We start from the raw sequence: 23,741 nt of genomic DNA on the forward strand, positions 1-23,741 counted from the left end.
ATTATGATCAATCATCTGGGTCGACACAGGGCATCAGAGGACATCCATAAATATCATGTCAATACTGAATTTAATTCATATTTGTTAAGAAGTTATCACATCTAACAAGTGTTGGTTCTTTGTTGTAACGTATTTGTAAAAAAAAAAAAATGAATATTTCCGAGGAATCTATAACTGCACATCTTTACAGAAACGAAAATAAATTGAACTCAAACTTTCCTTGTTCAGTCTTGTTCTCTGATCGAAACCCTGACCCTGCAGCCTTCATCTGTCATGACTAATCACATAGAGACAGGCTATGTCATACAACAAAGGCTGTAAAACCTTCCTGAAAGCTTCACTGGGCTGAGTTATTTGGTTTCATTCCAAAGTGATAGATCCTCTTAAAAAACAGAGACAAAGAGGTGAAAGAACCAGCCAGTAATCACACCTTAACTGTTACTGAGTAGCTTTTTCCATTTTTCTTTTCTTTCTTTTTTTTTATCATCTTGCTTTTCTGTTTTTACGTTTGTATTACTTATTGTAGTACTTAAAAGCATTTAAATAAGACATCTTTTATTTTTACATTTTATAATTACTCTTACTCAGATAATGCTCTCAGTATTCTGCAGGATGCAACATTCATTGTAGAAAATGAGAAATCATTTCACCATGTGCACAAGTACAGGCAAATAGAGCTAAATAAAAAAATGCCTCAGGCAGCACCTGATATTGCAATAGAATATTGTGCAGTCTTCCAAGTTTCATTCATCAGGAAATTAGTCAGCTGCTTTTAAGTAAATCCTGTGAGACCTACAGCTACCACAGTCATGCAGTACACCCATTAAGTAGTAAGTTTGTACTTAAGTGACATCTTATCAAAATCCAAAAGTAGTGATGTGAAATACTGTATATATTGACAAAATAATCCCAACGTGAACAGTGATCCACTGGTTCACTACTCCTTTCAGTCACCTATATCGAGCTATTAATCAGGTTAAGACCCAAGTCATGAGGTTGTTATGATTATGAAGAATTTATCCTTTTCAAACAGCAGGAATCCACCTCCAGCAAATTACAGTAATCTGCCCTTTCAATCATTCAGGCTAATAAATCAAGAAGTAAGACTTTCCGTTACTGCTCGAGTCAGAGCAGGTTGGCTGCAGGCAGTCAAACAGCTGTTAATGTCAAAACATTTCCACATCTTACATTTACCAAAGAGTCAGCAAACAAGACCTCATGACCTGACCCTCACACGAGACCTGAGTTCAAATCCAAACAGTTAAGGGACAGTTCGCCCCAAAATCAAAAACACATATTTTTCTTCTTACTTGTAGTGTTCTTTATCCATCCAGATTGTTTTTGGTGTAAATGCTCAAATTTTGGAGAAATCAGCTGTAGAGATGTCTGCCTTTTCTCAAAAAATACTTGGATTAAAAGGGCACTCTGTTTGTGGTGCTCAAAGCTCCAAAAAATACATTTGGACAAGAGGACTGTGCTTGTGACAGTGCACGAAGTTACCATTACCTTCATGATTCTCAAGTACATGATTCAATTCAACTTTTGATTTCAAGGTCATGATTTGATTTGATTTTCAATTTTTCCTCTGACAACTATGCCATTGTAAGACTATCCAGTCTTGATTTGTAAAGATCAAGAGATCTTTTATTTTTGTTTTTTCTTTCTTTCTTTCTTTCTTTTTTTTTTTTATCCGAACAACAATTTTCAAATTCTTTTTATAAAAAGATTTATGATGAAACAGTTCCAGTCCCTGGTTTAGATTAAAAATGTCTTAAACTACAACAACTACCACACCTTTGTAATAAAACACAGAGAGAACTATTTACTGTTGAACCATTTAGTGGAATGTAGAGGCCAACAATGTTCTAGCATTTGAGGCAGCATACAAACTACCATTGAGGCAACTAAGAAGGCACTTTTCAGGGTCCTTCTGAGTCCGCCATTGCTTCTGCAAAGTGATACAATTGAGTGTAGTTTGGCAGAAAGAAAGTAGTTCCTACATGAAACTCCTCACAACAAGGTCTATGGATTATCTTGAGTAACCGGGTCATGATTTCTGGAAAGAGACATTCCTGTTGAGTTTTTCAAAAAATATTGTTTGGCGCTCAGAGCACCACATGCTGAGTGCATTCCAGTTACATTATGTTGGAGAAACAGCAGACGTCTCTACGGCTGATATCTCAAGAATCAGCAACTCACACCACACAAATCTAGACTGAAAAATGGCACTACAGGTAAAAAGAAAGACATGTATTTCAGATTTTTGAGTGAACTGTCCCATTAAAGAGTTAAACGGGTGCCACGGCATTAGGAACAGAAAAGATTCTGAGAAAACAAACAAGACTGTGTCAGATGAGGGCACAGCATAAGTTACCGGAAAACACACTCAAACATATCAAAGCTGTGCAATGTTGAACACCTGCCGACAGCTTAATCTGTTATCATAACTGTCCTGGCACTGATTCATCACCCTGAAAAATCTGGCAGGGCCTCACCTCACCTCAAAGGCCAATCTGTTGAAAAGATTATCAGACTGTGAGCAAACTATACAAATTATTATTTACAGCTTTAATGTAAAGTAAAAATTGATAGCCCTAAGCATGAGAGAATACAACAGAGCAGACTTGCGCAATAAAACTGCTGAACGTAAAGCTGACAGAGAAAATGCTTGTGGTTCATTATCAGTTCTTACTGAGGGGACTTCACAAGTCTGATGCAATAGCACCCTCTAGTGGAAGATTGATCGGAATCACCTTTATTGGCCAAGTGTGTGTTCACATGCATGGAATTTGACTCCAGTTTTCAGCTCAGTGTACTCACACACAACTCTGAGGACAGTTTTCAGGGACATAGAAAAAAAGACATGAAGCTAAAAACATTAACAAGACAAGTAAAGATGAAGTAGGTGTAAACTGCAGCAAATAGAGCAAAAGTAAATAGAGATATCATTAGCATTGCATTGTCATTTTAACCAGTTTAAGTCCTCCATTTCAGATTCTTCAGATTTACCACAGTGAGTGTTTTCATAGTCGTGTTTCATAGAGGTTATGTATAAGACACAGCTATCAGGCAGCTCCACATGCCCCTGCAGTGTACAACCACATTCTGCATTAAGTACTTCCTGCTTTCAGAGTTTCACTCAGGAAACCGCCTCCAGAATGGTTACACAATCCTGCTGGCTTTGGTAAATTTTATCTACAGATAACTTTGGTAAATCACACTGTCAGATAACTTCTCATAGCACATAACCGCATACAAAATTAACAATAATCTGCATGTTAGGAAGGTAAAATATGTTTGACTCTCTAGGTTTGCTTTGATAAACCATAGAGTCAGATATCAAGCATCTCACCTCTCTCATTATTGACTATGGGTGAGCATGTCAATTCAGTTTTTTTCCCCAAACAGATCTTTTGAAAACAGCTTATTGAAAACTCTGATCAAACTAACTCAAACTAGACTTAAATGAGGATGTTTGTCTGCCAAACAGCAGATTTATGGTTGCAGCTTACACTTAGAGAAGTTTACAGTGTTCTTTGCCTTTTAAAGTGTGACAACTACTTTTAGTTTAACACAACTATCAGACAGCTCTTCAGGTTGAAGTTGAGCAGAAAGTCCTGCATAATATCATTAAATGATTGTCTACTTAGAGGCTTAATATGCAATATTGTTTTCAAATGCATCATTCAAAGTTCCTCCTCCTCAGTTCAACGAGTGAGAGAGAGGGTTTACTATTTAGATTTATTGTTTACTGTATATTGTGTTGTATATATTGTGTATAATATGATTTTTTGCTTTGGCAATATGTTTGGTCTAAAATGTCACACCAAGTTTAATTTAGTTTAATTATTTTAAAATATTATCCGTATATGTACACTTCTTTTTTTGTTTGTTTGTTCTGTCAACTAATAAACTAATAAAAACTAATAAAAAGTTGTCACAAAAATAAGAATGAGGTCAAAACATCAGAAATAAAGTTATTTGACTTTATTGTTGACGTGGTATTTCTTTTTTTTTTTCTTTTTTTTTTCTATTTTTGAGTAAATTCTCAACATTTTCACTTCATTCTCAACATTCCAACAACATTCTCACAACATAAAATAAAATAAAATCTACCTCCTGTCATGTTTTTTTTTTTACGCCTGGCACTAATACAAAAAGTCTGACTTTATTTAGAACATTTTGACTTTATTCTCAGCATTTTGGCTTTTTTCTCAAAATGTAAAAGAAAAACAAAAAACCCTCACCCTCTCATTCCCTTATGCTTGATCCTAATACTTATGGAGGAATATTTGTGCCAGACATAAAGAAAACATAAATTAGAGGATTTGCATTTTGAGAATAGGATCAAAACGTAGAGAATAAAGTCGAAGTTGAAAAACCAATTCGACACTATTCTGCAACTTTCTTCTCAGCATTTCAATCACATTCTCAACTTTTTTTTTTTTTTTTACTTTATCCTCATAATGCAAAATAAAAACCCCTGGCACTGATATTGAACGTTTATATTCAACATTTCGACGTAATTCTCCAAATGAAAAGCTTTAAAAAACAGTCCTCCCACTCTTGTATTTCCTTAATGCGGCCTTTATACTTTGCTGAAATTTAATGAGAAAAAAAAAACATGTATCCCACTGTTGCTGTCACGTGACTTCCTGTATTGTGGTCGATGTCCGCCTGCTCTGCAGCAGGTTCTCTTGCTCAGACCCTTCCTCGACACTCTTTGGCCAGTCTGCCATAAAACCAGGAACTACTCCGCCCTAAGGGAAAGTATTTTAATACTCCAACAGGTGTCTTTTTACTCTCTACAGTGTCTGAAGATGTCTTCCAGCGCCTGTCAGGACACCGCTGAACACTCCGGACAGCTCAAGTTCTTCTCTGCTGTGTTTTACGCCGCCAGCTCGATTCTTATTACGGTGGTGAATAAAACCGTGTTGACGAGCTTCAGGTGTGTAGCTGTCAAAGACTCATTCACCGGGTGTCAATCCAGAAAGCGCTCACACAGAGGAAACTTGTCATAACGCGTAAGGACTCACACTTTCCCAGTGTTACTGTTTGTGCTTTGTTTTGGCAGGTTTCCCTCCTACATGTGTCTGGGAATTGGCCAGGTAAGTTTCTTCAGGTGAGACTGTTTCCCACCTGTCTGTCACACTCATTCATGTCACGGTCACTTTGGTCCTTTCAGATGATCACCACTCTTATTGTCCTGTATTCTGCCAAAATGAGCAAAACAATCCAGTTCCAAGATTTTGACAGAGGTGTTCTCTTAAAAGTAAGTGTTTCTTATATATAAGTTAATTATTACTTAAACATACTCTGCAGTATTTCCCCCAAATATTTACACCCTTTATTCTCCTGACAGATCTTCCCGCTCCCTTTGTTGTATATTGGCAACCATATAACAGGACTGGCAAGCACCAAAAAACTCAGGTTTTGCCTTTGTGTTATCTAATTCAGCTGATTTTGGTCCTTGCAATTCACAGTGTTAATTCATCCTAAAAAACATGTCGCTTTTTGCAGTTTACCCATGTTTACAGTATTACGGAAATTCACCATATTGATGACAATGATCTTAGAAGTATATATACTAAGGTAAGACATATCTCTGTTTGTCTTTTACTGTTAGAGTTTTGAAGCACTTTATAAATTACAAACTGACTAATGACAGAACTGGTCTGAAAGTACTGTACATTATGTATCTATATGCACGTTATGCCCTCTCTCATGGAGAGATTTATGGCCACTTTATCAGTAGAACTAAAATAAGATAAGAGCTCTTGTTTTTGAAATGCATGTTTGTACTTCTTTTTTTTCCCAGAAAAACATTTCCAAAACGCCTTGTGTACAGTGTTGTGACCATAGTTCTTGGTGCCATGGTTGCTGCAAGGTATGTTTTTTTTTTTTTAAGTAAATTAATTCGATTTTAATTGTTTAAAAATTACTTGAGAAGTTAAGTGTGTAGACAAAACACCTGTTAGAACTACACTGTTACAATGAAACTATGGCCAAACATCTCTTCATTCATAGGCAGACGCAGTGAAAACTACAAAAAAAAAAAGACATGTCCATTGATAAACAGGGCCAAAATTTTAAGTTTCCCAAGCTTCTGTTCATCAACAGGCCATGGGTTACCTTTTTAACATCTTAATTACATTTTTAAATTATTCATTAATGACTGAAGTCAAGCATTTACAAATTTATGACAGAAAAATGTAAAAATAAACATTTCAATGAAGCATGTCTCTCAAACAGTTACGCCTGTGCTTTCCCTCCATCTTTCCATCTCCTCTAGTTCTGACCTGGCCTTTGATGTGGAGGGATATACTTTCATCCTGCTCAATGATGCCTTTACTGCCGCCAGCAGTGTGTACACAAAGAAGAAACTTGGCATTGAGGTAACACTCCCTGCACATTCTGTACAGGATTTTTACTGTAAAAGGGATAAGTAAGAACATTGTGAACATTGTAAGCATTGTGAACAGAGGTGGTGGCTTTGGCTTTGTTCATCCACCCTTTAAGTCAACAGGATCATGAACACACCATAGTACACATACTAGACATATAAAAATACAGAACATCAGCTGAATTTACTCTCAACCACGTAATTTTTTACACTTGTGATTTTAGCGCCAATTTTAGATACTGACAGCTGTCACTAAAGTAAAAGTATCTCATCAGGTTTGTCAGTTATATCTGCACAAATGATCTTTGTGTTTAATTTTGGTCACAGTTTGTGTAATATTTTCCTCTTTTTGTTAAGGGCCTTGGGAAGTATGGTGTCTTATTTTACAACGCACTAATAATTATCATCCCCACTCTCTTGGCCAGTGCATTCACTGGAGATCTACACAAGGTGTGTACAGTAACTGTGCTGTTATCGAGTGTACTCTTTCTGTGTGTTTGTGCCAAAAACATTACGCTCTTCCAGCCTGACCACTTTGTCTGTTTTGCCTCACAGGCAGCCGCATTTGAGGACTGGGTTAAAGTCACATTTATTTTTTGCTTCCTGGTGTCCTGCTTCATGGGGTGCGTCATTATAATTCAGTTCAAGCTGTTCAGTTACACCTGTTTGACACCTCCATAATCATTCTTCCATTATGGCCTCAGCCTGCCTAACTTGTTAACTCAGTTCTGTTTTTTCAGGTTTGTGCTGATGTATTCCATAGTTCTGTGCAACCACTATAACTCAGCACTTACTACCTCAGTAGTGGGAGCAATAAAGGTAAGAGCACACTGATAGGAATACTATTTTTAAACTAGAGAGCACACACACTGCATATCTCCAACAAGGTGGCCCAACGCTCCAAATTCCTTAAATAGAAAATTCTTAAAGGTCTAACCTGCATGTGGATCTGGATCTTTACAGTTTTCAGCACTGATCCAAAATGAAAATCTACAGATTTTAACAGAATGTTTTTGTTTTGTTTTGTTTTGGGGTTTTTTTTTGCTTGTAATGTGACTATTTTCATTTCAGGTAACAAAGATTGTTTACCTGAAACAATACATTAAACCAACCTGAAATTGCCTCAAGAAGGCCTGAATGAGATATTTGTAGATTTTAGTAGAACCTTTAAAGTTGAGTTTTCATCAAATATAGTTCAAAACAAAGTGTGAACATTTGTTGGAAAAGTCAGCCAGCATAAAATTTAGGACATGCAGCTATTATAATGCAAGATTCGGGGCCCTTGGATAGCTCAGTGTGCGCCACATGTACAGAGGCTGTGAGTCCTCTGCAGCGGCCGTGGGTTCAACTCCCGCCCATGGCCCTTTGCTGTATGTCATTCCCCCACTCTCTCCCCCCATTTCCTGTCATATCTTCAGCTGTCCTGTCATTAAAGGCATAAAATGAAATTAAAAACTAATTTGTGAGACCATTAATCCTTCATCTCCCAACAATTATCACCTCGACATATGTACAAACACATACATGTATAAATAAATACCTGGTAAGGTGTTTGTTGATATTTTGAGTTTCACAAGCAGCGTCCTCCACCAAGGAGTTTGTTTGAACATGTTCATTGTGTTATGATGGCTTATCACCAGGCCTACGCAGATTCTGCACTAGATTTTCTGCAGATTCTGGAGAACTATGTGTTTATCACATTTTTATCTGCCCAAACAAGATTGTCACTAATTTGCATAAATATTGAACTTTCCTTAAGAATGTTGCAGTAGCCTATATTGGCATATTTGTGGGTGGAGACTACCTGTTCTCTTGGACTAACTTCCTCGGCCTCAGCATTTGGTAAGAAATCATTTTTTTCCATTAAAGTTTTATTTTTATTCTGTTGTTTTTTATTATGATCTGTACTTGACTACAATTGAAAATTGTCAGAGGAGTTTGATATGATGAAGCAAATGAGGCCACAACTTTGCTTAATACATTTCTTGTTTTATAAGAGCAGGATTGATATTAAATTTCCACATTCCAGTCTAGAGCAAAACAAGGAAGTACAAGCTCTGAATTTCCAGATAGAGTCAAGTTAAATTTGATCAAAATCACAATTTGCTGTTGGAGACTTAAAACATGCGCAGTATACAACACCCTCTGTCCTGTAGATACTCAGTTTGGATAAAGAAAAACTCCCCCCAAAAAACCTTTAACAGGAAAAAGATTGGATGAAACCCTTCTCCCAGGATAGACAGACATAAAATAGACTTTGGACCTACAAAACAGATAAGTACAATCACATCAAATACACATTAAATACAAATTTTGACAACAGAAATTCTGATACATGCATATTATAAAATCTGTGTCACCAGAGAGCTCAACAAAAGGGAATAGAAGAGAACCAGCTTGGAGGCATGTGAGAACAGAAACAAAAACAGAGGGTTAGTGAAATAGAGCGATTATTAGAAAAGTTACTGTTTTATTCTCGTCAGCAGGACAAATATGGATTTAAACACGAGAGATAAAGACAGACTGAGACTGAACCACCAAAAGGATAATGTTAACAGGTGCAAGGCCTGAGCTAATTGAAGAAGAGGCACTCATTGAAAGTTGAGGCGAACAAATGAGTTTTAAGTTTGGATTCAGAAGCCTTTAACGGAGTCAGATTGTCTGATGTCAGCAGGGAGGTTTTTCCAAAGGAAGAGGAGGGTGTGGTAGGAAAAGGCTGCAGCCAGCTGACTTCTTTTTAACTCTGGGGACACAGTTCTGAGAGTGAAGAGCACAGGATGGGACATGAGGTTTAAAAAAAATGAGCAAGATAGGATGCAGCGAGCCCATTTACAATTTTGTAAGTCATCAGAAGCACCTTAAAATCTGATCAGACATGAACAGGAAGCAATGGAGTGAAGCTAAGATCTGTGTGATAAGATCAAATTTTCTGGTTCTTGTTAAAGGAGAAATATGTAAAAATTGCGCATCCAGAAATCAATATGCAGTCCAAACAGTGAATTGGAGCCAAAGACTGTATATTAAATAAGCTGAAATCCTATTTAATATTCAGTTTATGGTTGAAGCACATTGTTTCGCCCCACTCCTTCCTCCCCAGACAAGATGAGTGCAGCATTGTAAACTGATAATAGCAAGTGATGACAGGTCCTACACTGTATGTTGATCAGCTGTTTGACTGTCAGTTGTCTGTCAATGTAAAGTTAAGTCTGTTATGCTGAATACAAAAGCCCACTCTGAAAATACAGACTCTGGCAGGCAGAAAGCAGGCAGTCACTGAAGTCCAGGCATAATTGTTCAATTTAACTGTTATAAACATTTACTCCTTCTACACGATTAATAATGATTTCTTACGACTCATAAACAGACACTTTCTCATTCTGCAAACTTTTGGCATTAATTTGACCTATAATTAATGTGAAATGGACAAATATATAATACTACAAATTACAGTCTGGAGTAAAAATTTCCAGGGAGAACACAGCGGCTGTAGCATTGTTGTCAGAGATGTGAATATTTCAACTTTGCATATTTCCTTGGTCTCTGATGGCATATGATGGTAATTTTATGATTTATTACAGAATCACAGATTTCTCCTTTAAGATTCTAGATGTGTGCTAGCACACTGCAGAACAGATGACGAAACATTACAGTAATCAAGTCAGAATGAAACAAAAGTGTCTGCATCCAACGTGGACACCACACACCTCATTTTGGCTATGTTGCATGGGTGGAAAAAGGCGCTCTTGCTAATCTTGGCATATGTGAACTAAAACTTACTGTCTAACAGCTGAGCAGTAGCAACATTTACTTTCCACCACCTAACAATTCTTTTTTTTTTTTTTAATCTTTTGCTTTGCAGCATGTCAGGTGGACTAGCGTACTCGTATCTCACCTTTAACACCAAATCATCTGCAAGTAACACAGAGGGAGCACAAGAGCTGAGGATTCACATTACAGAAGATTCAGCAAGGAAGTTCTAACAAAATGGACAATATTTTAATTTTCACCACTTGGTGGTGTTGTTCTGCTCCATATTGGAGCATGGTATTGCTTTTACACTTAATTCATTTAAAATAAATGAATTGATTTTTATGGATATATATAATTGGTGGTTTCTATTTAATTTCACTACTAAATCAAGACAAGTGCACATAAATTCTGGGTCAGGTTCAGTGAATGTTTATTGAAGACAATTATATAACAGTGTGGACAGCTTGTCAGAGAAATCTTACCTTTGAAATGTGTAATTAAATGTCTACCAAGCAAGCTCTATGCATGTGACAAACATGAAAACTGTTGGGAAGATGTTAGCAGAGGGGAAAACTGAAACTAAAATTCAACGTCAAAGCTCTCCACAAATTGTGCACACTCAACAATCTAACAAACACAATGTGTATATATTAAATGCCATACTCTTCTCAAACCACAAAATAGACTAAACGGGTTAGAAATGCTTCAAAATATACTATAATTGGGTACAATAAATCATTTGGTGTTCTGATTATCAACAATTCACTTGCCTTCCAGTTTCACCACAACTCCACACGAGGGTAATTTGTAAATCAAACAGCTTCAGACATCACAGCTAGAGTGACAGAGTGACAGGTTGTTGGTGCAGGTTTCACCAAAACAACCAGAGGCAGGGCAGTTATGAGAGGCTTTATACAGTGTTGAAGGATGTAGTGTTGTTATAAAAGAAAAAAAAACAAAAAAACAAAAAGAGAGAGAAAAAAACAACCAGCACTACACAAATCAGTTTAAAACACGTGCCGTTTTCCTGCACACGTACGACATATTTAATCTTCAGTGCATTGCAAGCTTAATCCAAGACTTAAAGTAAGGGGTGTAAGTGCTTAATCAAAATCAATAGCATGTATAAATTTATGTGACATATTCTAAATGGATTTAATGTTTGTTTGTTTTTTTAAACTTGATGCCAGAATATTTCGTCCAGGGCTCTAAAACAGTTGAACAAAATGTTAATAAAAACATGAAAAAATAAATATGACATAATTTAACCTTTGAAGTGAGATGATGCATCACACACTACTATGATGCTATGCCCGTATCATAACTGGTCTGCCCCCTTTTAATATAAAAGGTGACCGACATCCTCCATTGTTTAAAAAAAAAAAAATCTCCCGTCTGGTTGGAAAACTTCATGCCTGCAGGTTTTACGTGTTTCTTGTATCTATGAGGAAAGTGACTGTAAAAATGGAAATATGGCACATCCTAAAGGGTCATCTGGACCCTTTTATGTCTTGTAAAATACCAGTAAGTTGTAGGGGTGTCACAATTACAATATTAAATTGAAAATCATTCAGAATGAGCTTCTGAAACCAAAGGCAGAATCTGCAATTCTCCAACTATTTTTTTTCTTTCCAAACCCCACCTATTTGCGGCGTCCGGCAAACATGCTTCAGAGATGACAGAGCGTAGCTTACTGGCTGTCACATCATGCTTGATACCATATAGACCATGACTCTCTATAGTGGGGCCTGGGGCTGTCAGTTGTGGCCCCCCAACAGAAAAAATTTAAGACTACTTCAAATCACAAAATTAAATCTTAGTCATAAAATTGAAATTCAAATTGAATAGTGACACCCCTAGTTAGCTGTAATATTTTACTAAATCCAGAAGGCAGCATAGTCGGCAAGAGATGGACTTTTCCTGTGTGCCTCTTGTAATATCATGCAGATATATTTGTGTGTATTATGAGAAAAGCTGTCAAAAGTTTGGGTTGTTTAAAAGTCTTGTGCCTAACCAGACCTCTGGATTAGGCTTGCAATGATCACCTCTCATTCGCATATAAAAAATGACCATGTTACATGCCAGACTGATCCAGCTCCCCTGACTTGTTTTCGTCTTCTTTTTGTCCACTTGTGCACACTTCTTGGAGAGTGCTGTATTAAGATCCTTTCTCAGTCCATTTCTACCACCACTGTTGTCATCAGTGGTGGTGAAATTGCGCTTACGATGCTGGAGATGAAACCTGGGAGCATGAGAGACCAACTGACAGTCGGAATGCAACTTCCTATGTTTGACCACACCCTGTATCATTCTGTCCATCTGAGCTTAATCCATATATACATCAATCATACACACTCTGTTACACTCACAACACACTTAAAAAACTCGTTACCGTCAAAGTGCAAACAAAACAAATTAAAACAATAATAGGTACTCTTTCTTTGCCTTTAGAAGACAGGAAAGAACAACATTCTTCATATTGTCAAATCTACAATTATAGCAGCCTAAAAGGGATAAAATGGAAGCAGAATAAGGTGCTTTAGCTTGTGCCTTCCTGCTGCTGTGAGGGGGGTGGGAATAGATGACGCTTGTGCATAATACTGATCTCCGGCCAATTCAGCTCTTTCTCAAAGTTTACAACTCGATCGAATAAACTAAACTAGTCATTGATCTGGATTTATGAACAACTTCTAGCTACAGCACGTAATGCAGGAAGGCGGTTGGGAATAGAGGTATGAGGGGACAGGGAATGGGAGTCCAGGATCAGGGGGTGGGTGGATGTTCAGGCAGACAGGTTGTTGGCCAGCTCAATGAGCGCAAGAGCGCCGTGGAGACGCTCTCGTTGCTCCTGGAGGCGGCGCTTGGCGGCACCTCCTCCCTGGCTGCCCTTCTCCTCCTCCATGGCCTCTTCCTCTTCTCCTTTCTCTTCATCAGACTGGAGGAACTCCATGGGATCCTGCTGCTCCTGATCCTCTGCTCTGGCCTTGCCCTGAGGCTTCACCTTGGTTGTTGTTGGGGCACGCTGCTCACGGGTTTGCCAGTACCTGCAAGGACAGAAAACAGTATTTTAACATGCAGTGCAAACAGAATATGTAAATGCACAATACAAGCACTGTGATTAAGTCTAGTTTAGATGTACTTGTACTTGAAGTATTTCCATTTTATATAAAAGTATACTTCTACAATACTACATTTTGGAAGCCAATATTGTACTTTTATTTCACTGGATTTATTTAAATATATGAGTTACTAGTTACTTTGCAGGTGTAGATTGTTACTACTTAAAAAAATAGATGTGTATTATGATATTTTATTATGTACCCAAGCTAGTATATAAAATTCTTAAAATTAGCCTCACCATTATTAGCCGGACTAATTTGGACTTTTGGACAGGACTTTTATTTGTTATAGAGTATTTTGCTACTTTTACCTGAGTAAAAGATTTGAGTACTTTTTCCACTATTGTATTTAAGTTGTACTGTGGAAAACTGGTTCGTGATACAAAAACACAGTTAGGTATTCACTTACTTTGCCAGCCACTCTGCCACAGCCTTGTTATCCACAGACTGGGCCTTCCCCAGGCCCTCCTTTGGTTCTTCTCTCTTCAGGCGGGAGAAAGGATGCTTGGGACAGTGACGGTTGGCATGTGTGAACCGATTGCCACATCCTGCAGAGAAAGCAACAGGTATGAATAAATTCAGTAAGGCATTAAAGGCTGCGTTTTCTGTGATTAGAATAGTTAAGATGTGTAAAACATGACCTTTGGTAGTTTACTTTGTTGCAGGTTTTCTGAACATGAAATAGATCAGAAATTGCATTCATAATGGTCTCAAAATCCTTAAATTTAACTTGAGACCCACAGAAACTGTCTTATAAATCTTATTGCTGTCGCTGTTGTTGTCATTGTTAACCATGTTATTGAACCCGGGTGGGGATTTTCAGCTTGTACATTTATATCACAACAGATAGTTGTATACTGTCAGGTTTTTGTTTATTGGGTACTTTCCAAATCCTTCAAATAGAACTCAAGTTAAGAGCTCCAGTCAGTCACACTAACTGAGCACCAACATTTCATGCCACTGGAAAGTACCCAAAGTACCAAAAAGTGGCAAAAAAAAAAAAAAAAAAAACTTTTTTCCCTCCAGATCAACATCACTTCAATAACACCCTGTTTAGCTTAATAGGGTGGTCTTTTCTGAAATCCACATTACAAACCCACCTTTCTCTGAGCAGACAAAGGGTTTTTCCCCAGTGTGCAGCCGCTGGTGCGTCTTCAGCTGACCACTCTGGACAAATGCCTTCCCACAGTTCGGGTAATCACACAGATATGGCCTCTCTCCTGAGGGGAAATACAGCTATTGTTCAGGCAACAGTATTGTGATTGTTTAACAATTCAGTTGTTATTACACAGTGCTACTCATATGATACACATACACAGTACACTACTTTCAGATGTGAACACCATAGCCATCAAATTCAAAACAGGTACTGAAGGTCAGTTGTTTTATGCTTTCACAACTCAAGCAGAGCTCGGCCCGTTCCTGTCCAGCATGTTGCTGTTACATCTGGTGTGACAGGTGTTTACATGACCTTCCCTGCTTCTAATACTGCAGGAAAGGGCAATCACAGTACATCCACCTTTTCTCAGGACACCTGTCTTTTTGATAGTAATTAATATTCACTACAGCCGCCTCCCTGTTGTTCTCACCTGTGTGTGTCCTCTTATGAGCCTGTAGAGACTTCTCTCTGGGAAACACTCGGTTGCAGATGTTGCAGCGAATACGGCTGGATGAAGTTTCCCCCTCACTTATGAGCTCCCGGACAGTGTCAGCCCGTGGACGTCCTCTGCGGATGCCGTCCTGACAGCAAGAGCACACCAAATTTTTGCCTTAGCCAAAGTAACAGCCTTAACACTTGTTGTCTTGTTGAACTGCAGCCATATTTGGTAGATAGGAGAAATCCTCAGACACCGTCTTTACTTGTATCTGTTCAACCAATTATCTGTGTCTGTATTTGGATAGAAGGCAGGATATATATATATATATATATATATATATATATATATATATATATATATATATATATATACATATATATATGTATATATATATATATATATATATATATATATATATATATATATATATATGTATATATGTATATGTATGTATATATATGTGTGTGTGTGTGTGTGTGTGTGTGTGTGTATATATATATATATACATATATATATATATATATATATATATATATATATATATATGTATATATATATATATATATATATATATGTATACACTCCCTCATAATGTATTTTTCATCTACATCATGTTTCATGTTCTTTCATGTTTCTTGATAATGTTAAGGTAGATCTTACAGTTCACAGGACTAGAATATTATACATTTGTTATCATTTGTTATTACTATTATGAGTAATTGTGCAAAATGTACCGAGATAAAAGTAAAGTGCAGTACTCTTAAAGTTACTGTGTTAGATTTATAAGGTGGAAGAAATATCTGCTCTCTGCTTTCCCAAGTAACTCATACAGATTTGGGTGCATCCTTAGCACAGCACAAAAGTTTTCCATACTTCTATTATCTAATTTACAGTCAAGTTTATCAGTCAAGTTCAGAGAGCAACATTTAAATAACTAATAATAAATAAACTTCAGCAATGTTGTTAATACTACTTCTATATGCACAAGGATGTTATTATACAGAAATATTCAGTAGACCATAGTAGTGGTTTGTATTACACACAATGCAACATTATATCAATCGTAATGTCTTCCGCCGAGCTCACGTGTTACATTGTAGCAGGACGCACGTTTGTCCATTATAATTCATTCACATCCGGTTACATTTTTGGCGCGCGACTACACGTCATGTATGAGCAGCTGCTGCAGAATCAGGAAGTAACTGGGGTTTAAAATCCACCATGTCACACCCTAATGCGCGGGCGTTTTTTTAAATGACTCTTCATATCGGCCATATTGTAGCATTATAACAGTTAAACTCTGTGTTAATCGTCCAAAACGGCTCAGTTTGGAATAGTTTGTGTCTTTAATAATACCAGTTTCTGACAGTATCATCTCTTTTACTCTGAAACTGGTGTCATTATAAGCAGTTACACAGTTTAAAAGTTGTTATAACTAATACATGTTGCTTATTTGTGCATTAATATGTTGTCAACTGCCTCAGACTATACAATAATAACTATAGCGTCCTCTAGACTGTGCAACATCTGTCACGTTGTACTCAGTAACAAGACTGTAAACGTCAATATAATGTGAACATACCTTGATCTGGTCAGGTGAAGGAGCTGTGTCCGCCTCTCTGGCCGTCTGGGTCCCGGTAGGCGACGAAGCCCCGCTCACTGAGCCCGGGCTCAGAGTCACATTGTGGGCGTTCTCCCCCCATTTCCACGGGTAGACCATGAAGTCGCTGAACCCGGGGCTTGTGGGCGTCAGAGCCTCCGCTTTCCTGGGTTTGATCGGGGTGGTCTTGATGACGGACACCAGAACTCTTTTGGGCGAGTCGTTGCAGAAAATAACGTGCGGGTGCTTGTTTTCGGCCATTGTATGGATGTCAAAACTTCGGTGGTAGTCGCAAAATGATGCAAAAAAACGGTAAAAGTTCTAACTCAAATTAATTATTATTAACAATCAACGCGTAAAAGTTATAAATGGTGCGCCTTTTCAGTCTGGAGTGAATATGTCCTTCATTTCCAAAGAGGAACAGCGAAAAATATCGGGTCCCTCTTTCGCTACAAAGTATCCACAAAAAGACAGTCAGATATGAAGATGATGGTAAGTTTCCTTCTTGTCGCAGCGGGTCGTCTGAACTGACCTGTGTGCGCCCACAGAAACGTTGTCCCGCGTTGCAAAATCGCGCCTGAGCAGTTCCTCAACCAATCAGCTGCAGGGATCCCATCCCACATGTCAGAGGTAACCAATGGCAGCAGCCACACAGAGCCACCCAGCATGGGCCAATAGGAGGAAGACATGACGCTACGTGCTCGATGATTGGTTCAGCCGGTTTTGACCAATGAGATTTAAACACTGGACGCGCGCCCTTGCTCGCTGACATCAACATTGGCCAATGAAGACGAGCGGAGCGCACGTTTGGCCACGTAGAAGCCAATGAGAGTGAAGGGCGGTTAATTTTACATCGCGGCCGTGCAGATGGCTCTTTCCCGCGCTGAGGAGAAGTCTGTTTATGTTATTACATTTTTGGTCGATTTAAAGGGAAAAGAAGCGGTGGCTCAGAGGCGCCAAAGTTACGTAATCATCCAGGGCGGAAATAGTTGAACAAAGGGTGTACTGTGCGAGAGAAAATGAAATAGAAACTAAGGGTTCTTTGAAAATTTGTGTTAAATTGGTGTAAATTAGGAAAAAAACAGGGTATAACCTTAACTATAAACTAAACGGTCAATATGTCTTTGTTTGTCAGCAGATATCTGTCAAAACAGAAAATATACATAAATTTGTGATGACATGAATTGTTACTTTTTGGTCCAGTGGCATTATTTGAGATATTATATTGTGAGTTTAAATTTAATGTAGAAAAAACAGTTCAGAAAACTTGGCCATATAAATAACTGAAACAAAGTATGCAATAATTGTGTCCTATGAATAGTTTCAGTTTCAGAAGCCATTTCTGTCAGCCTGTGTCTGTGTCTCTTTACCCAGAAAAAAGACGACAAAAAAGAGAAGAAAGGGTAATCCAAATGTATCCTACTGCACTGTAATGCATGTGTCTTTGAAACGTAGTGTCCCTGGTCTAATGTGCTAAAAGGAGAACTTACTGTCAAATGCACACCATCCACATCATAGCTATACACACTGTAGCCCTGTGGTCTGTGGTGAATTTAAATGCACTGGTGCTATTTTTGATGTTAAATGATTTATGTTATATTATTTGCTCTCCATACTTAATGTTATACATTGTCTTGTAAGCAAATATAGGCGAGAGATCTTTGCATTTAATGGGAACTTTATCTTTACAGCAGTGATCCTTTCCATTGTGATTGGGTGCTTAAGTCTGTGTGTAATTGACATTTATAACCTCGTGTTTTGGAGCCCATACACTACACTATTTGGAGCATTTCCTGGCTAGTATTAATACCATTGAGACCACAGACTTGTACTTCCCACTCTGACCACTAGATGAAGCCAAGTTTCATTTTGTAAAATATATCCTGACTCATCCTGCCAGTGAGAGTGACACAGCTTAATCAGGCTTCAAGATCTTTGATTTTACTTTGTTACAATACATGGATGTGAGTATTATAGTATGTGTACAGTAACAAGGTTATTTCTTAAGAAATATCAATTGGATGATCATTGACCCAATGATTCATGAAGGGAAATCAAGTTTGTCTGAACAGTATTTAAAAATGCAATTAGAGGTTGCACAGATCTACAAAGTTTAGTACAGACTTCAATGGAATATCCTTCAGATTATGCCATGCTATGACAAAGTTAGGGTTACTTAATAATCATTGTATTCTCAAACACAGCTGAATTCAATACTTAATCATATGTGTACTTAAAAATGAAAGCAGACATACTTTACAATGTAGGCTACTCATAAAGTACAAAATAGGCTTTCACGCCTTACCTTTGCTGTACTATGATTTTAGTTACCGGTGGTGGAAAAAGTACTGAAACCTGTATTTAAGTAGAAATACTGTTACAATAGTGAAATATTACTCAAATACGAGTAAAACTACCAGTGTGTGTTCTTGTGGTCAGTGATCACAGCCACCGTCCTGCAGTACGTTTTATTTCATTTTTTATTTTTTTTAATTTTAACTAATAACATTTGTAACACCCACGTACCCATAATGTAAATGTTAGGTTGAAATTTGCCGATATCACTCATGTTAATTTTTTTTTTTCTGGTTTCATTGTCCACTGTTATGTATTTGAATATTTCTCCATGCTAGTTTTTTTTTTTATTTATTTACTCCCTTTGACTTCAGTCCCTATGCCAGTTTGAGTAACACGACCCGACAAAGCAGAGAATCATCTACTTCCACTTGCAGAAGACTTGATCCAGGTCTGTGCACTGAATATTGATTAGTGAACGGCCTATTGATGAGCACAGGGGCGTGGCGTCGCTCATCTCCGCACGTGAAAACATTTAAGAGTGTCGACAAAACGCGACGGGCTTTTTGTTGGATGTTCACTGAGGCAGCAATGCACCGTCCGCAGCTCTTTTCTGTTGTAGCAGAGCAGGTCGTTTCTTCGGTTCAGTAGTTCTGTTTTCGCTGTTTATTATTTGCAGGATATGTGTTCATCTTGAGCAGGGAACCAGTCTCTGAACTCTGCCTGTCTTCTTCATCACACACAGGCTGAAATGCTGCCGGACGCCTACGGTTGTGTTGTGGCGAACAGGTTCGGGAATCTTCTGGATGACGATGCTGACCCGTTTGACTTGATGAACGAGGTGGAGATGGTGAAGGAGAAAAAGAAAAAGAAGAAAGAGGAGGAAGACAAGAAAAACAAGCAGAAGAAACCCGGTCAGAGGGAATCTCAGAGGGACAGACGCCTGCCCGTCGTTTCGGATGTTCAAGACCCGTTTCCAGGTGAGCTTAACGCCTGGCTGCATTATCGTTAACGTTACGCACCCCAAACCCAAACCCAAACCCAAACTATTCTGGCCGCTGCTAGTATTTCTAGATTGGACAGTCCAGCCAAGAGTTGTCAGTTTGCTCAGGCTTTGTCAGCTGCTGATGGTGCAAGGTCAGCGAGGCTGCTGAGCACATGTGCATGCTGTCAGGGTGGCAGGCTGTGGGGGGGATTATCTGAACCCAGATGACATTGATCTGATGTGGTAGCACATTCAAAACTGCATTTAAATTTATACTTCTATTCCTGACATGAGTCAGTGAATTGTTGTAAATAAATAAAATAAATATTCTATATAAGTAGCCACCATTTTTAAGGGCATAAACAGCAATAAGTGGGTTTTGTAGGTCAGCATGATTATGATGTTCACATCATTGGAAAGCAAATTGGGGAAAAAGGTGATGAAACACAAGAAAATCTGTGTATATAATGTATCACTACCTCCCTTTCTGTCTTCAGTTCGTAAGCAGCAGCAGGGGCGTCCTGGACCAGCGACAGAGAGCAGAGATGGCAGAGCTGAGGCCCAGAGGGGCATGAAGAGGGCTGCCTTCAGGGAGCGTAGAGCCAACCAGGAGGAGCCCCCACAAGAGTTTTCAGTCTCTAAGTATGTGTTCTCAAATAAACTCAGCTCTGCATATTGGTTTTCTGCACATGCATTGTTTACACAGCACCACACAATCACCATACAATGTTCTTAGGGTTTTGCTGCTACAGTCTTCCTTGGTCTGGTACAACCAGTAACTATAAATGGTAATGTTAGCCAACATTTTACTATTAACTATTCCTCTGCAATTGTAACCACTGAAATGCTGTCACTTATTATTGTTCCCCAGGTATTTTAATTTATGTCCAAATAAGAGACACAACAGATGACTAGTGTCTAGAGCAATACACTATAAAGCTATATTTGAAGTTTTCATAAGTGAAAATTGAGTTTTAATATGAATGATCCCCAGGCCTTTCTACAACGCAGACTCTGACTTCAGGGGCAGAGGGGGGATGAGAGGTAGGAGAGGAGGAAGAGGAGGAGGAGGTGGTGGAGGAGAATATACAAGGAACCCAGACAACTTTAACCTGAGGGGCAAGAGAGAGTATGATCGACACAATGGATCGTAAGACTTTTTGTTCATGTAGCAGTCCATTAAAAAGGAATCTTATAATTTTTTAAATTTTATTTTTTAAATAATGCTGTATTGTTCCTAAACATTGCAGTGGTATCTCTCCTGAGGAGAAGAGAGGAGGAAGAGGACCCTGGAACTGGGGCTGTGTTGAAGAGGCTGGCAGGTAAGTGAACTTTCATTTACAGCATGGCAATGATAACTTGGACACTTGGGCACAATAGAGATGTGTTTCTTTGTCAATGTCCCCTTTTATGAAGTGAATTAATGGAGGTGACATCGGATGCACAAGTCAAATCTGAAGAGCCCCAAACACCTGTGGACGAAGAGAATCCAAATCGGTGAGTGAGGTTTTTCTTAAATGACATCAGTGCCACATCACCCGATTGACTGTCAGATTCATCAGTCATAATGGGGGAAATTAGAATTACAAATCATGCCTGTGTTTTAGCATCTATAAGCTGATAACAGGAAGTTGCTTTTCTGTTTCAGCACAGCGCAGGTCGCAAAAGTTAAAATTCAACAAAAATTAAAAGTCAAGCGGATTCATGTTTTAGGTTTGTATTTCTGAAAGATACAGCTGCTGGCTTAAAATGAAGTTAGTGGAAACATTTGTTACTTATGATGATCAGGTTGCAACAATGTTTCAAAATGGATTTAGCTCTTTTTGCAATAAACCATATAACATGTTGTACCAACAATACCAGCATACCTAAGAGTCTTTTACTTGGCAGTGTGACATTAGATTGAAATGTACTACAATGAGTTTTTAACTGTTTATGAAATGGTCTCAATTTAATACTGATGCCAGATTGTCTGTGAAATCAGATGAAATGATTTATAGCATTTGGACCGGAAAAGCCAATATTTGTATATGCACAGGTAACATCACAGTGAAATAGTATGTTAGTCAGTTGAGAGATTTTTCTTAAGATAATTTTAATTTTGATGTTATATTTTGTGAATATGTTGGTGCATATTCTACTGCCTTTGTCCACAGGGCCCTCCAAAACCAACAAAGAGAGTTCATTGCAGCCCCTTTGAATATAGAAAATAAATATATAGGAATGACAAAGTTGACTGACAGTTGTAGTTTGTCCACAATTATAATAGAGCAATGGAAGAGGAGGGTGAGATGGTGGTCCAGGTTGCTGTAGAGATGTCCCTGGATGAGTGGAAGGCCATGCAGGAGATAAGTCGTCCCAAGGCAGAGTTTAATATCCGCAAAGCAGAGAGCAAGATTCCCTCCAAAGCCAAGGTCATCCACCAGTCAAAGCACCAGGAGGTGAGAATTTAAGCTGAGACTGTCTGTACTCTGACGGGCAAAGTTAAAACTTCAGTCCAGGCTTTCCAAGCTTTCCTCTTGGCTATTATTTAGATGGAGGCTAATGGAAATGTTGTTGTGTTTTCCTGTAACTGCATCCAATCTTCAGAACCCCAAAGAGACTGTGGAGGACATAGAGGATGAGGGTAACTTCCTCCGCAAGTCTGTGAATGACATCACCTCCCTTCTAGACATCAATTTTGGGAGTCTTGGACGGCCCAGTCGTGGTGGTCGGGGAAGGGGAGCACGAGGTGGTCAGACTAGTCGCCCAGAGAGAGCCAAACCCATATTGGACAAGGTAAGGTCTCAAGTCTTGGCTCACAGAGATGGATGCAAATCAATTGTGGGACACAAAATGTAAACCGCACCAATAGAGGCACATTGGCATGCCCTTTTATGACTCTGCCAGCAACATTTGCGGACAGAGGCATTATGTTTTTGGGTTGTCTGCCCATCTCCTTCTCGTGAACACAACATCTCAGGACACCTTGGGAATTTGTTCAAACTTAGCACAATTGTTCATTTGGACTTGAGCATTCATTTGAGGTCACTGTAACCTCACAAAACATGTTTTGGGCCATAACTCCAAAATACATATGCTAATTATTACATTTTACACAAATATTCAAAGTAATGACATTTTATATCCATAAGTTCAACTTCACTGTGACATTGTATTCTGCAAAACACTTTTCTGGCCAATATTGAACGCCATAACTCGAGAACAGAAGTGGATATTGTGACCATATTTCGCAGTTGGTGGGTACTGAATTTATAACCCTAGTCTTGGGTGCCCACTGGTGGTGGTTGTATAGATCTTGTGTGCTGCTGGGTGAAAGATGTTTGACACCTAAGGCATATTTGGAAAGTCTGTCTGAATCAAAGGGAATCAATAGCACATTATTAGAATGATCCAGAATATTGAGACTGGATCTTTAGAGATGGGTGTAACATGACATTTAGTGACAATGTTTGTATTCTTCCACCAGGGGGATGAGCTGGCTCCTAACCCAGATGATCCAGAAGACTTCCCAGCACTATCAGCAGGAAGATAACTGAACTCTTCATGCATCTCCTGTGGGAAATCGTTGTTGCACTTGACACTGGCTTAAAACAAAAACACTGTTCATGTTTCTGCTGTTCTTTAAGGTTTGGGGTTTTATTGTACAAGATTTATTTTGTTCTATTGCACCAAAGGCACGGTCTCATGGAGAATAAATGCTAAATGCTTTTGCAAAGTTTATCTTGGAGCTGTACTTTTGTTTTAGTCACATGAGATTATGAAAAAAAAATCAAGTAGGAAGTTTGAGGAAGTTTCAGTGTTTTTGCATTTGTAGGCAATGATGAAACCACCCTCGGCTGGGAAAAACATGACTAAACCATTGATGTTCATGCAAAGAACTTACACACTTGAGATAACACAGTTTCAAGTTGACCTCACTGCATCTTGGTATTACAAGCATATGGCATACAGACTCAACAGCCAGAGAGATACTTGAGTACATTTTATT

General features: G+C 38.4%; 3 protein-coding genes across 3 annotated transcripts; 2 read left to right on the forward strand and 1 right to left on the reverse strand.

The window, feature by feature from the left end:
• The first annotated feature begins 4,188 nt into the window (after positions 1-4,188).
• On the forward strand, positions 4,189-11,123 carry slc35d2 (solute carrier family 35 member D2). The gene is made up of 12 exons (XM_084728675.1): positions 4,189-4,948; positions 5,075-5,108; positions 5,186-5,272; positions 5,363-5,430; positions 5,521-5,592; positions 5,819-5,887; positions 6,293-6,395; positions 6,761-6,853; positions 6,959-7,026; positions 7,144-7,222; positions 8,163-8,245; positions 10,263-11,123. The coding sequence occupies exons 1-12, from the start codon at positions 4,821-4,823 to the stop codon at positions 10,381-10,383; spliced, it is 1,005 nt and encodes a 334-aa protein (XP_084584801.1). The 5' UTR covers positions 4,189-4,820; the 3' UTR covers positions 10,384-11,123.
• Positions 11,124-12,166: 1,043 nt separating this feature from the next.
• On the reverse strand, positions 12,167-17,023 carry znf367 (zinc finger protein 367). The gene is made up of 5 exons (XM_084728683.1): positions 16,453-17,023; positions 14,862-15,012; positions 14,373-14,492; positions 13,682-13,820; positions 12,167-13,197 (listed from the first exon to the last, which is right to left on the reverse strand). Exons 1-5 carry the CDS (start codon positions 16,729-16,731, stop codon positions 12,936-12,938), a joined length of 951 nt encoding a protein of 316 aa, XP_084584809.1. The 5' UTR covers positions 16,732-17,023; the 3' UTR covers positions 12,167-12,935.
• A 2,255-nt stretch (positions 17,024-19,278) lies between these two features.
• LOC146320431 (intracellular hyaluronan-binding protein 4.S-like) lies at positions 19,279-23,473 on the forward strand. The gene is made up of 9 exons (XM_084728684.1): positions 19,279-19,407; positions 19,511-19,745; positions 20,248-20,392; positions 20,745-20,900; positions 21,001-21,072; positions 21,167-21,247; positions 22,020-22,191; positions 22,340-22,528; positions 23,220-23,473. Exons 1-9 carry the CDS (start codon positions 19,339-19,341, stop codon positions 23,283-23,285), a joined length of 1,185 nt encoding a protein of 394 aa, XP_084584810.1. The 5' UTR covers positions 19,279-19,338; the 3' UTR covers positions 23,286-23,473.
• Positions 23,474-23,741: the final 268 nt, after the last annotated feature.

Source organism: Lutjanus erythropterus, chromosome 10 (assembly GCF_056507025.1).
Source record: "Lutjanus erythropterus isolate fLutEry1 chromosome 10, fLutEry1.hap2, whole genome shotgun sequence".
Classification (NCBI taxonomy): Eukaryota; Metazoa; Chordata; class Actinopteri; order Lutjaniformes; family Lutjanidae; genus Lutjanus; species Lutjanus erythropterus.

Bases quoted from the DNA above. Each gene is read 5' to 3' on its own strand.
- slc35d2 (XM_084728675.1), top strand. From the start codon at position 4,821: ATGTCTTCCAGCGCCTGTCAGGACACCGCTGAACACTCCGGACAGCTC. The intron at 5,431-5,520 runs GTTTTGCCTTTG...CGCTTTTTGCAG, and splicing joins GCAAGCACCAAAAAACTCAG to TTTACCCATGTTTACAGTAT. The intron at 7,223-8,162 runs GTAAGAGCACAC...ACTTTCCTTAAG, and splicing joins CAGTAGTGGGAGCAATAAAG to AATGTTGCAGTAGCCTATAT.
- znf367 (XM_084728683.1), bottom strand. From the start codon at position 16,731: ATGGCCGAAAACAAGCACCCGCACGTTATTTTCTGCAACGACTCGCCC. The intron at 15,013-16,452 runs GTATGTTCACAT...TCTTGCTGTCAG, and splicing joins CTTCACCTGACCAGATCAAG to GACGGCATCCGCAGAGGACG. The intron at 13,198-13,681 runs GTAAGTGAATAC...CTGTCCTTGCAG, and splicing joins GTGGCAGAGTGGCTGGCAAA to GTACTGGCAAACCCGTGAGC.
- LOC146320431 (XM_084728684.1), top strand. From the start codon at position 19,339: ATGTTCACTGAGGCAGCAATGCACCGTCCGCAGCTCTTTTCTGTTGTA. The intron at 20,393-20,744 runs GTATGTGTTCTC...AATGATCCCCAG, and splicing joins CAAGAGTTTTCAGTCTCTAA to GCCTTTCTACAACGCAGACT. The intron at 22,192-22,339 runs GTGAGAATTTAA...TCCAATCTTCAG, and splicing joins ACCAGTCAAAGCACCAGGAG to AACCCCAAAGAGACTGTGGA.